Source organism: Marmota monax, unplaced genomic scaffold, assembly GCF_021218885.2.
Source record: "Marmota monax isolate L192 unplaced genomic scaffold, Marmota_monax_Labrador192_F-V1.1 WCK01_AAM20220418_F8-fsc00001, whole genome shotgun sequence".
Taxonomy (NCBI): Eukaryota; Metazoa; Chordata; class Mammalia; order Rodentia; family Sciuridae; genus Marmota; species Marmota monax.
Window position 1 is genome coordinate 26377853 of NW_026693777.1, and position 13425 is coordinate 26391277.

Below are 13425 nucleotides of genomic sequence, written 5' to 3' on the forward strand. Positions count from 1 at the left end.
TTTATATCATCTGCACCAACATTTCCCCAAATGCTGGAATTTTGACACCTAAAGACTATTTATTCAACTGAGAGGTATTTTCTACCCCTTTCTAAGTCTGTTGTAAAGCTTATATTTATTTTCAAAGTAAAAGTAAATTATAAATTCATTTCATTCTGTGAATTCCACTGTATCCCTTAAGCTGTGGGGGGAAAGACATGGTCTGTCACGAAATGGAGTTTTGTAATCCCTGGTGTACACGCCCCAGCCCCGTGAGAACCAATCAGAAGACAGAGCCCAGTGGGCAGTGTCTCATCGCTTGAACCCCCCAGGGAATCGAACACTTACAAGGCATCTGGAGGCAGTGGTGAAGGATGGACATGAAGTGAGGGTAAGCTTCACTGTGAGTCAGCCTCTTCCTGGTCAGCTCAAACATCTGAGTTGCACTTTTTGTGTCTATGTGAACCTATTTTACAGGAAAAACAAATCGAAGTCAAACACCCAAGTTCTTCAATTCTCCCAATGCAAGATAAGTAAGTCCAAGGCAAATACAAACTAATCCTGTGTCTTAGGTTAAAAAAAAAAAAAATAGAGCTTAGATTTTTGTTCACAGGTTACACTGACCCATGCCAATGCTACAGTACCCTTTCAAGGAGAAATTCTGTGAGCTGGTGAGTTAAACCAGAATAATGACAAGTATACATACTAGTTCAAATCTTTTGGCAAATTCTAGTTCATCTTCATTTCGGAGCATTTCGAAAAAGTCTAAATGCCTGAAAGATAATTAAAGAAAAGTTATTAAAAGCAGAACATGCTACGAACACAAGTACATAGGATTCAGGACATTAACAATAAGGCCTTTCCTAAATTTTCAGAGATCTCTCCAAAAGATATATAATAATACTTGAATGACTTGAATGACTTCACTTGAATACTTGAATGACTTCACTTAATTTTGTTATAAGGGAAAAATAGATTAAGATCAAGATAAAGTAAAAATTTAGAAACCTACAGTGCATAGCACATACTAGACAATTATTAAATTAATATATATCAAATCTAAAAATAATCAAGTTCAGATTCCACTCATGGAGTCCCTTTGTGGAAAATAAGCCCATCTACCCATACTTGATTTGCTATTGAACTGAAGATCACAAAAGAAATATTCATGTCATTCATTGTTTATGCAAATATTTATTAACCCCTACTACCACATATTCTGTGCACAGGGATTGATACAGTCTATGTAGACAAATAAATCCAGGTCAAGGGAATAGAAAATAAAGGGAAGTGAAGTAAATATATGTGGTGGCTCGAAAAGGTCTTTCTTGCAGGGAACAAGGGAACAGGTAACATCTGGACAGCTATGAAATATTTTTTGAAGCTGACAAAATAGTATGTACAAAGGTCCTGAGGCAAGAGCTTTACTGACATATTTACAGAATATCAAGAAGAGCATGTTGCAGCAAATGATTGAAGAAGGGCACTAGAAGGAAAGATCTGAGAGGTAATGGGGCCATCTTAGAAATGATAAAAATGACTACAAACAAGAACAAAAGGACAAGAAGTGAAAGGTGACATTCACAGAATGCCAATCAAGGGTACTGAGACCATAAGTTTTATAGTCAATTGTAGCAACAAACAAGATAGTTGTCATTATTGTCATCAATATGGTCACCAATTTTTGTAAGTATAAAAATCACTAAAGTTCAGAAAAAATGAATGACTTGGACCAGGATAGATAGGAAGGACAAGGCAACCCGAGGATAGGATATAGATTAAGGTCTAAAGCCAAAACCCTCTTCAAGTTCTCTGCCCAACAGGCTGCTTCCTTCAAAGATGAAGTCTTTGGATAAAAACATCATTAGCTGAACCGACACCCTGGTGTGAGCTCCTCGTGCTACAGACACAGGCTGCCATTCAATATGGTACCACACCCACGGAAGAAGCATAAACTATCTCAGATCAGAACAGGCTCACTTACCTATCTAATGTTGAATTTTCATGTTCCCTTAATTTATCTATTACAGGTTGAATTCCTAACATCAGAAATTCATAGCGAAGATGAAGTCTAAAGTCCAAACTCTCCTGAAAGTAAAAGGGTGATAAAACATATATTTGTGCTTTTTAGACTTGATAGAATTTATTTTAAAATTATTCTTCATATTTTTAAAATCACAATATGGAAGGTTCTTACCACTCCTGCGCCTTGGCTTAGCACTGCGTTAATGAAGGACATGATGGCAGTCTTGAGACTCACTTCATCCCGATACCGCCCGGTGCTTTTATCCAAGTCATTAATTAAGGTCTATCAAGGATACAGATATAAAAACAAAGGACTGAATCATTACTAACCTTGTGCTCATTTTGCAAAATTTTGTATGCGGATAAGTTAATTTTTAAAATCTTGTGTTTAGTCAGAATTCCACTGATCCACAGAAAGCTACCTTTCTTTTTCCTTTCACATCAGTCCTAAAAATTATACTTTAAAAAAATTTACAGCATGCATGTTCATATATACAAGTATGAAAGACTTGGTTACCTCAGCTTGGTTTTTACATTTGAGTAAAAAAGTTGACACAATCTCACTTTTCATCTCAATCCTAAATCAAGAATGGCAATCTGTAGAATTTTCGGGGAGCATTCCACTGAGTGGATACAGAAGATGTGTTGCAGGCCTGCATTTTAAAGTTCAGTAAATCTAAAATCTCAGATTGGTTGACTATAGAAAGTATATACTATTTTCTGGTCCTTAGACCCAGAAGAAGGGAAGTTACAGTGTGAGTAGTCACTTGCTGGAGGGAATCTCAAGTCGTGTTCCCCCTTCAGGGCTGGAAAAGGCACCTATCTGTGCAGTTAAGGATGGGGTGAGAGAAGAAGGGGAGGGAACGCCCACCTGAAAGCGGGTCCTTTCGCTGGCATACTTCTGGTAGTGCAGCATGGCCTGTAGAACCTTCTTGTGGCCCCCAGGAACCAGGCACACGGCGCCCAAGATTTCCAGCACGGCCACCTTTGTCTTAATGTTCTCTGTGCTCAGACTCTGAGCAATTACATTAATACTCTCAGAGTGAGCCAGGACGTGAGCCCGACCTTGAGAGTTGTTCATTAGCGCCTTTATACATCCAATAAGAGAGGTATGTATTCGAGACTCAGAGGTCTCATAGTCCATGGTCTTTAGAAAGTTGAGAATACATGACAAGCCATCCAAGTCGATGAATCTGGTTACAAACCTGTCATGAAGAGAAGCGCATCAGACTTAAGTCTCTTGGGGATTTTGCAATAGCCCTTAGCAGACAACCTTTGGAGGACAGGGGAAAGAAAGAAGACTCAGTTCCGAAAGTTCCAAAGGCCTCTTGATGAGGGCTTCTCAATCCTGCCTCTTATAATCTAGCCAGAAACCGGAAAAAAAAAAAAAATCTGTATTTGAGGTAAATACATCTAAACTGGTACAAAGAACCATATTTGAGTAAATGAGCAAAAGGACACTCAAAATATATATCTTGTCTTCGGTTAAAATCATCTGCTGATCTGAGTTATTGCAGGTCCCATGTACTTCTATGTGCTGACTGCTGACCCTGGTACACTGTAAGAAAAATCAGAGGGTGTCCTTCAACTCCAGGACATTTGCTTATCAAACGAATAACTATTTGCAGCCCTAGGAGGTTTTGAAATAATACTCTTCTTTTCCCTACTCTTTTTTAACTTTTTAAACTTGTTTTAATTAGTTATATATGACAGTAGAATGCACTTTGATACATCATATATAATGGATTATAATTTCTCATTCTTCTGGTTGTACATGATGCAGAATCACACTGGTCACACAGTTACATGTATACATGGGGTAATAATGTCTGATTCATTCTGCTATCCTTCCTACTCCCATACCTCCTCCCCTCCCTTCACTCCCCTCTACCTAATCTAAAGTAATTTCCATAGCCCTGCCTCATTGTGAATTAGCATCTGCATAGCAGAGAAAACATTCAGCTTTTGGGTTTTTTGGGATTGGCTTATTTTGCTTAGCATATTTTTCAGCTCCATCCATTTACTGGCAAATGCCATAATTTCATTCTTCTTTAAGGTTCCATTGTGTGTGTGTGTGTGTGTATATATATATATATAGGTATAATATAAATTGGTATTTTTATATATATATATATATATATATATATATATATATATATATATATATATACCAATTTTTTTTTGTCCATTCTTTTGTTGAAGAGCACCTAGGTTGGTTCCATAGTTTAGTTACTGTGAATTGGGCTACTATAAACATTGATGTGACTGTATCACTGTAATATGCTTATTTTAAGTCCTTTGGGTATAAACCGAGAAGTGGGATAGCTGGGTCAAATGGTGGTTCCATTCCAAGTTTTCCGAGGAATCTCCATACTGCTTTCCATAATGGTTGTACCAATTTATATTCCCACCAGCAATGTATAAGTGTGCCTTTTCCCCCACATCCTTGCCAACATTTTGTTTGTACTTCTGATATTTGCCATTCTGACTGGGGTGAGATGAAATCTTAGAGTAGTTTTGATTTGCATTTCTCTAATTGCTAAAGATGTCTTAACCCAATCAGTGAATTAATCCTCTGATAGGGATTAACTGAGTGGTAACTGAAGTGGTAGGGTGTGACTGGAGGAGGTGGGAACTGCGGCATGGCTTTGGGTATATATTTGAATCTGGCGAGTGGACTCTCTCTCTGCTTTCTGATCACAATGTGAGCTGCTTCCCTCTGCCACACTCTTCTGCCATGACATCCTTCCTCACCTTGAGCCTTGAGGGATGGAGCCAGCCTTCTAGGGACTAAGACACCTGAACTATGAGCCTTGAAATAAACTTTTCCTCCTTTAAAATTGTTCTGGTCAGATCCTTTAATCACAGCAGCAAAAATAGCTGACTAAAACAACTGTAAATTAATTTTTATCAATATTTATAACCTTTATTGTAAAGTCAATCAATGGAAATAATTCACAATGCCTATGTGCATGTCAAAACCCTTGAAAATTCCAGAGATAATACAACTGGTTTATCTTACTATTTAAGAAACTACCAAATTATTTAGCCTTGGATACCCATTCAATCTTGGCATGTAGAACACACTGAAGCAAACACTGGTTTAATTAAGATAGTCTAGAAGACCTCTGTCCTAAAACTGCACCATATTTTCAATGAATTAATAGATTTTTCTTAGTTTGCATTTTATTATCAAATAAAGAAAAGCAATTATTTTTTGAGCCATTCTACCCAACCACAGGATCCAAATATCACCAAACTGGTTAAGCCAGTTGGCTTCATTCATAGCACCTGGGCTAATGAAATGTGCCTGTGGGAACACCAACACCTCACCAAATCCTAGAGGCCTGAATGGAAGTGACGATGGAGGAAGCACTCAGTGGAAACTGATTACCAGAAAGGAATGAATCACTATTGCCAGAAAGTCTGCCCATCTATTATTTTTAATTTCTTTCATTTAGCATAATGTTTGTAAGGTGATTGCATGCTGTGACTGGTACTTCATTGCTTTTAATGGCCATGAAATACTCCACTGTGGACATACCACACTTTGTCCATTCGTCAATTGATGGATATACTCTACTTTTTGGCTTTTGAATAATGTAGACATGAACATTTATGGGCAGCATTTTGGGGAACACGTTTTCATTTCCCTTATCTGTATGTCTAAAAGTAGAATTGTCAGGTCACATGGCAACACTAACGTTCTGGAGAACTGCCTAACTCTTTTCCAAAGTGGCCATACTATTTTATATTCCAAGAGCAATAAATAGGGTCCCAATTTTTTTCTACATTGTTGCCATTATTGTTAATCTCTTTTTAAATTTTAGCAATTCCAATGACTCTCTGCATGTCTTTTAATTGAAGAATATCAATTTATTAAATATTCAATGGTTAAAGAATTTAAAAATTCTTGGAAGTCTGACTAGTGCAAAAAATAAAGTAGGAAGAAAAGGAGAGAGAGAGAAAGAACATGCTGCCCAGGCAAGAATTACCTCATTGGTTTTGTCCTTAGTGCTGTCTTTAAACTTTCTATAGTTTTACTTCTCTCTTCTTCTTCTTCCTTCTCTAAAGCCAGCAGGGATTTTCTCTATGCAAAGAAAACAAGTCACTTCTTCAAATTGTACTTTTAATTATCATATAAACAAGACAAGTCCACAGATTACATGCTACTATCCAATAATTCATAAATATGAGATTAAGGTTTACTACAAGTTCAATTATAGAACAGCATCACCAAGTATTCCATTTATTTTTTTTTGTTTTGTTTTGTTTTTACTACAAGGCCTTTTAAATTTTAAATAACATTTTAGGGAAATGTTTAGAAATCATAATTGAGATGAAGTTGCCCAAATGCTTAAGTAACTATTCTGTAATTGTGCCCTGATATTGATATTAATATTCATAGTTGATGAAAGACTAGACCTGTAGCTGAGCACAACACTCTGGCAATTAAAGTTAATATTGTCACAGTATCAAACAGAGGAAGTGGCAGCAATTTTCCCATACTATTGCTCTCAATTATGAGTCAAAAAGTATAATCAAGATCAAAAGGGTTTTGTTATACCCCAAATTTTAAAGACCAACACTTAAAATGGACCTGACTTTTTAATATCAACTTTTTAATATCACCTGAAACTACAATGGATACTTCTTCCAGACTGAATGTGTTAAGTTCCTGAAATGCTTCAATGTCATTTAGAAATCAGGATATAGATAGAGTTGTGTGTGTGTGTGCGTCTTTGTGCTATCCTGGGATCTGTTATAGCAGGGCTTCTTAAACTTTAATATGGACATGAAAATAGTGTCTTGGCATCTTTTTAAAATGTAGGCTCCAATTTAGTAGGTCTGGGTGAAGCCTGAGATGTTACATTTCTGAAATTTTTTTTTAGGCAATGCTGATACTGCAGGGGCAAGATATTAAGCAGGCACTTCTTAGTTGATATTAAAAAGCCATAAATATAGTAAGGTTCACAGTCCTTTCTACTCTACTGCACTCCATGATCACCTGCTTGTTCCAAAGTACCTCCAGTCTTAAGGTCCCAGGACTTCCACCCATGAAGCTACAGGTCCCTTTCCTTCATCCTACTCTAAATACGTTCTTGTCCAGTCTCAATTGTTTCATCTGTTTCCAATTCTGATAAAAGGCTTGACTGGAAAACAGATTGAGGTGGCTGCATAGTCAAAGAAAAGCTTGACTCTTATCCATGGATCTCAATGATCCAATCTCTGCCTTTCTTTCAGGATCACAAGTCATCAAGGGTGACTTTATTATTGTAAATCAACAGTATCAGTATTAAGTAACTAAATGTTCATTAAAACCTAAGTTTGACCACATAACAAGAAGGATAAAACCTAAAGCAAATGAATACACCAGTCTCTTTTATGGCCACTATAATATACAGCAGTAGAGCTTCTACTTCATTTTTTTTTTTTTTTTTAGCTTGTTATTGTTTCTGCTAAAACTGTCCTCTTGCTGGTGATGCATCTGGACAGCTGTCACCAGAGGATAGTAGGAGAAGAAACTGTGTGCAGAAATAACCAATGAATTCCTGCAGAGCTCTGTGGGACCCATCCCTAAAAAAATTTAGCACAAATCCAGCCAAGGATGCTTAATCTCCAGTGGCACAGCTGAATTCATTTGTACTCTTAAGCAATCACTCTGACTGCAGCTCAGAATCAGGCCTTTTATGAATATCATTTCTTGTTCCTAAGCTTAACTTCATAAAACTGTCCCCATATTAAAGATGACACATTTTTATTGTGGGACACTAATGCCATGTATCTGTCCTTTTAGCAATCCTAGAGAGGGTGGGACATTTGAATAAAGGTAGACTACATTAAGTCCCTCACTAGGAGGGTTGGGAGACTTATGAAATGCCACAGAAAGTTAAATTGGAACTTCTTTTCTCAATATGGAACATTATCTTTTTCTCAAAGGAGAGGAGATCATGACTTTGTGTGTGATACAGGTATATAAATATACCTGATATAGATTTGGATATAAGAGATTGCATTTAGTGTGTTAAGAAAACTGAGGATAGGTAGATATACCTGATTCTAATGTGACTTTTTAAAATCAAATGATTTATAGAAATCCTTGAGTTTTCAAGCTTCACATTTAGGAAGAAGTTTCAATTTGCACCTCTTCTCTTCTCTTCCCTCCCTCCCTCCCTCCCTTCCTTCCTTCCTTCCTTTCTTTTTTTCCTTTTTGGTACCAGGGATTGAACTCAGGGGCACTTGACCACTGAGCTATATCCTCAGTCCTATTCTGTATTTTACTTAGAGACAGGGTCTTTGTGAATTGCTTAGCACCTCGCTTTTGCTGAGATTGGCTTTGAACTCACGATCCTCCTGCCTCAGCCTCCGGAGATGCTGGGATTATAGGCATGCGCTACTGTGTCCAGCAATTTGCACTTTTTCATAGAAAAGCCCACATTTCTAAAGATGTCCTCTGTGCCAAACAATTTCTCTTGGCCTGTAGAAAACAGGCCCTGTGAGGCCTGCTTTGGATGTCCTCCCTAAATGCCTGCTCACAGAAGTGGGCACAGGGCAGTGCCCACGGGCAGAGGATCTCCCAGTTAAGGTTGCGAAGGTGGACACTGGAACGTGGAGATAAGCACAGATCTGGACAGAAATCAGCACAGTTAAGCACAGATTTGGACAGAAATTCAGCTGGGAGTCTGAAAAGCTGTTGAAGCATTTCCTTGGTGTGAAATCAATAAGCTAGCCTGCTAAGCTGAGGGAGCTTCAACTCACAGCCTCCTCGAGAAAGTATGGGAGAGCCACATACAAAACAAGCCCAGGTCCTTTGAGAACCTGTTAGGTTGTGCTCCTTTATTATACCGTTTTTCACTCTTTAAAAGCTAACAGATCATTCAGGGGTCCTTTAAAGAACAAAGCATTCTTGTTAGGAGGCTTATGTAAAGCAACTGAACTGGCTCCACAAATGGCCAGTTTCATGGACCAGTAAGTGTGGCGCTTCTCGACCTGTACTGTTTATCAGACTCCTGAGGCATAAAAAAAAAAAAAAAAACCAAAAAAAAAAAAAAAAAACAGATGCCTACCCTCCGCCCCTCCCTGTGAGACAAGTCAACAGTGTGGGCCTGGGGCCGGGGGCAGGAAGGGTCACCAGGCCTCTTTCATGTGTCACAGGGTTTTAAAAACCTAGTCAGGGAAAGGCAAATTGGAAGGAGTCTTTGGGCTCATACGACAGGTTTGATCTCCTAATTAGATGACCACTTCCTAATTAGATGATCTTGGGCAAGCAAACCCTTCTTGGAGTCTTAGACTCTATTTCTATAAATAGCACTGGCAGCATAAGGTGCTGGTAAGGATTTAAAACAACTTGTAAAGTGCCCGATACACGGCCTGTCACATGAGGCACACTCAGTAGCAGTAATTGCTGTAGACACTGGATAATGACAATGTGGACAAACTCCTCTTCAACAGGTCCCTTAGCAAACAGCTAAGGAGTCTAGATGTTGGGCCATGAGAAGATTTGAACGAACTGTGCCCCCTTCTAGTCCCCAGGGGCAATGTCTCAGGATTTCTACTGTGTGTTGTCAGGATTTCTCCAACACAGATGTCAGAGAGATTAGCTAGAACTACGCAAGGAGGTGGTGGCAATAGATATGGTGAGAAAAACAGAAAACATAACACAGGGTTTCTGGCCTCATCAGATCTGCCTGTTCCTTTAGGTATGCAGAGATTTAGAGGCCTCTTTAATCCAGGGACAGTTAATGCCCTTTATCTTTGACCTTGGAGAGATGGTGACTCAGCCCTAACAGGAACATCAGAAAGCTTTGTTATGCGTTTAACACAGAAAGGATGGCAAAGTCACAACTTAATAACCTTGTGATGCCCTGGAAGCAACTTCAGATTAGGAACCAAATATAATTAAAAAGTAGACCAGCAAAGATGGCATGAAGCAAGGAAACATCCAAGGAGCTGGAAGGAGAGAAAAGAAGCATCTTGAAGGAGGAAGGGCCACATGCCAGCATATCATAGACCCTGTTCCTCAGGAATGAGCCAGGTCAACTCCAGACAGGTCAAGGATAAAGTTATTAATGCACAAATTAATATAACTGCCCCAATATTTGAAGAAGGAAAAATCCATAATATTCAGTACTTCTCCATGTACATCAAGGAATTCATTAACAAAGAAGAAACATCTCATTAGGAATCAAACAATGCTGACTTAATTACAAAGAGAGACAGTCTGCCTGACGGTTCTTTTTTCCCTAATAGTCAGGAACAAGAATTCACAAAATAGCCTTTACATGCAAGAAATGTTCAATGGCTCCAAATTATTATTGCTTGGTTGGATGCACACAAAATCCCTGGTGGTCACCACGAATCTCACATTCTGTTAGCATATCTGTATAAACGCTGAGATTGCTCTACTCTATCTTTGGCACTGTGCATGATGCATAAGAAGGATTTGGTGGTTTGTTTGTTTATTTTTTCTGTCCTTTTTCTGCTATGCTTTTAGATTAGAAACCCTCGAGGCTAAAAATTATGTAGTTTCTTCAAAAATTAATACAGCCCTGTTCACATTTACCAGGCTGTTTATCACTTATTGCAGAACAACAGAAGAAGCATCGTCAAAGAATAAGCTAGAAAAGAGCAAGTTACTACAAGTTAAGGCCTCTCAAAGTTTAGCAAAAGAGTGAATGGTTCACATATTCTAGTCAGTTTTTAACTTTGGCAAAAGCAATGAAATACAGATGGTTTAAAATGTTTGCTTTAAGTGATAAGACATTAATTCTCCACATGGACTTTGGAGAAGGCAGGAAAATCGGTAAAGGAAAGTATTCTGGAAGCTGTTACCTATTTGGGTGTTATAAACTCAAAAGTTGAGTATAACATATTGACTTATAAAATCATGAGTGTGTCCACAGGTAAGACTGTAGGCAGCCTTCAATTTCTATCAGCAGTAACAGGATGTAAACTAATAGTCCTAATTTCAGCCATGATCGGTAGATACCCCTCAAGCTGCTTGGAACACTGATGTCACAAGATATGATGTGATCAGAATTCATATTTTAGATATTGAGAATGCATTTTAAGCAATAACTGCATCCAAACCCCATGTGCCAAGGCTTTCCCAAGAATATCTTAGCACTATTATTATTATTATGTCTTTTCATTAATCCACTGACTCCATGGATTCCTTAAGGACCTATTAAGAGAAAAGAGCATCATGATCCCCTATAAAATCAAGAAGCCAAGGAGGAACCAAAGCCCCAGTAAAAAAAAGAATGGGAGGAGTATACTGAAGGAGTTGTTTAATCATAATATTTTCAGATGATATAAACTTTTAGAATAGTATTGCAAAGCTCCAAATGATTAGTTAAAGCAATTGCAAGTTAAAGTTGAACACAAGCCAGATTTCAGATTATGTTTCCTGTTGTAACATTAAAGTCAATTATATTTTAGTGTGTGTAGACTTTATTTAAAATGTACTAGAAAAATCACTGTGCAGTAACACTTCTACCCCTTTATCAGCCGACACCTCGTGCCCCACCTCCAACTCTGAGGGTTTGGAATGGAGCTTGGAAGGGTAATGACATTTGGTAGATCTTACATAATTGAATTTATTGTGCAAGTGTGTACTTTGTACTGGATTTTAAAACTATGTTGTAGAAGATAAAGTATACCTACAGCAGCCATGGAATTGAGCTGATCAATGTAGAATTCAGGCCAACTTGTAGCTCCCTTGTTTTCTTCCTGGTCCTAAAAAGGAAAGAAAAAAGAGAAAAGGTGACATATCACCAGTTATCCACATATAGCAGTTCTCCTGACTTCCAGAGCATACAAAGGCCTGCACAAACCACCAGAAGACACATTGGGATAGGAGACATCTATTTTTAAATTTTGGCCTTAAATCTTGATTGGCGGCGGGGGGGGGGGGGGGGGGGGGGGGGGGGGGGGGTGGGGAAGGTCTTCCCAATCCAATTTCCACGGAAAGTGCTTAAGTCTCAGCTGGGTGTGACCGAGGACAAATGATCCCTAGATCCCATGTCTCACTGAGGAATGTGCTGCTAGACTGAGCATCTGGAAAGAGCTCATGAGAGAAGGAAACTTGCCTCAAAAATGACCCCAGGATGCAGCCATTTGTTAGCCCAACTTGTTCTATGTTTATTCAGACTTCAGTAGACAGTTAAATTTTGAAGTAGGGTTTCATTCCATGTGACCAAAACTAGGTTAGTGCTTCTGAGGAGGAAGTGGAATGAAGCCTGATGTTGAATGGAAGGTAATGAAATGGACCCGGGCCTACCACTGTGAGAGCTCAGGGACTTTGGTAGAAAATATAGTGTGCCTAAGCTGAAAAGAACTGGAATTCAGAAATCTATGCCCAAATTGCCCGAGTCGGCCTCACATCTTATAAACCAGTGTGACCTGGAGCAGAAGCTCCCAGGGTTTCTGTGGATGGAGGTCTGTCGTAGCCTGAACATAAACCTCCCCCCAAAATCAATTGGCCATGGTCTCTGCTGTACCAGAGCTCAGAGATCATCAAAGGATAGCATTGCAGTCAGGGATTTCTACGCATTTTTGTACACCTATGTGGCTGTAAGTCATTTGTGTGATCAAATGGCCTGAAAAGGGAAATTTCAATAATTCTTAGCTTCACACTCAGAAAGTCCCTTTGTACAATGGATATTCCCTGACCCTTAAAGAAGATGCTGTGCCATGTACATACATAGCTGGTATCTGGAGATGATGCTCTCTAGTCTGTTTTAGCATCTCATTTAGCAGAACTCCATTTCTGGTGTCAGAACCCCAATTCTCAGAAGAGTGGTTTCAGATGGATCTTTTAATTGTAGTCCCATACTTTACCTCAAAGAAACACTTTCTCTAAGCAAATCTTTCCAGGCAGGCCTACTCAGGTGGGATAAAAGAAACACAATTCCCAAACTATCTTTTAAGTACTCACAACAAGGGGGCAAAATAACTATTGTTTACAGTGCTTAAAAGCTGGCAGTAACTGATAGCAGTTGTGAACATTTCATCTGGAGATGGTACAAGCCAGATGCTAGGGACAAAGGCCACAGCAGTGGCTTTGAAGCTGGGCTGGATTACACTTCCATCATTTAAAGATGTTTAGGAAATCTGATGCGTTTTTAGAACAGCCCTTGATTATAATTTAAAGTGTTAATAAAATAGCTACAGAGGTAGTATAAACGCTGAACCCTGCTTCCCTCTTGAAAGGGAGCATTAAAATTAGCCAAACCCTGCTGTTGCCAGTGTATTTAACAAGCCAAAACCCAAAGTGATATTCAATGGCATTTGAACCTATAAAATAAAATAGAAGGTGCCAGATCTTTTTATTCTCCCCAAACTAGGGCAAATTTCCAAAACAAACAAAACCAAGTCCCATGACCAAGGTCCCACAAGAGCCTGTCTGTTTTAGGCCTG

General features: G+C 38.7%; 1 protein-coding gene across 4 annotated transcripts in view; it reads right to left on the minus strand.

The window, feature by feature from the left end:
• The window catches only part of Daam1 (dishevelled associated activator of morphogenesis 1), a 176669-nt gene that overhangs the window by 44346 nt on the left and 118898 nt on the right, over positions 1-13425 (minus strand). For all 4 annotated transcript variants that reach the window (XM_046461283.2, XM_058584620.1, XM_058584621.1 and 1 more), the window contains exons 4-10: positions 11671-11742; positions 6000-6094; positions 2876-3209; positions 2177-2287; positions 1964-2067; positions 686-752; positions 328-445 (exon numbers count right to left, since the gene is read on the minus strand). In XM_046461283.2, coding sequence (XP_046317239.1) covers positions 328-445; positions 686-752; positions 1964-2067; positions 2177-2287; positions 2876-3209; positions 6000-6094; positions 11671-11742 — 901 coding nt within the window. The remainder of the gene's footprint in view (positions 1-327; positions 446-685; positions 753-1963; positions 2068-2176; positions 2288-2875; positions 3210-5999; positions 6095-11670; positions 11743-13425) is intronic.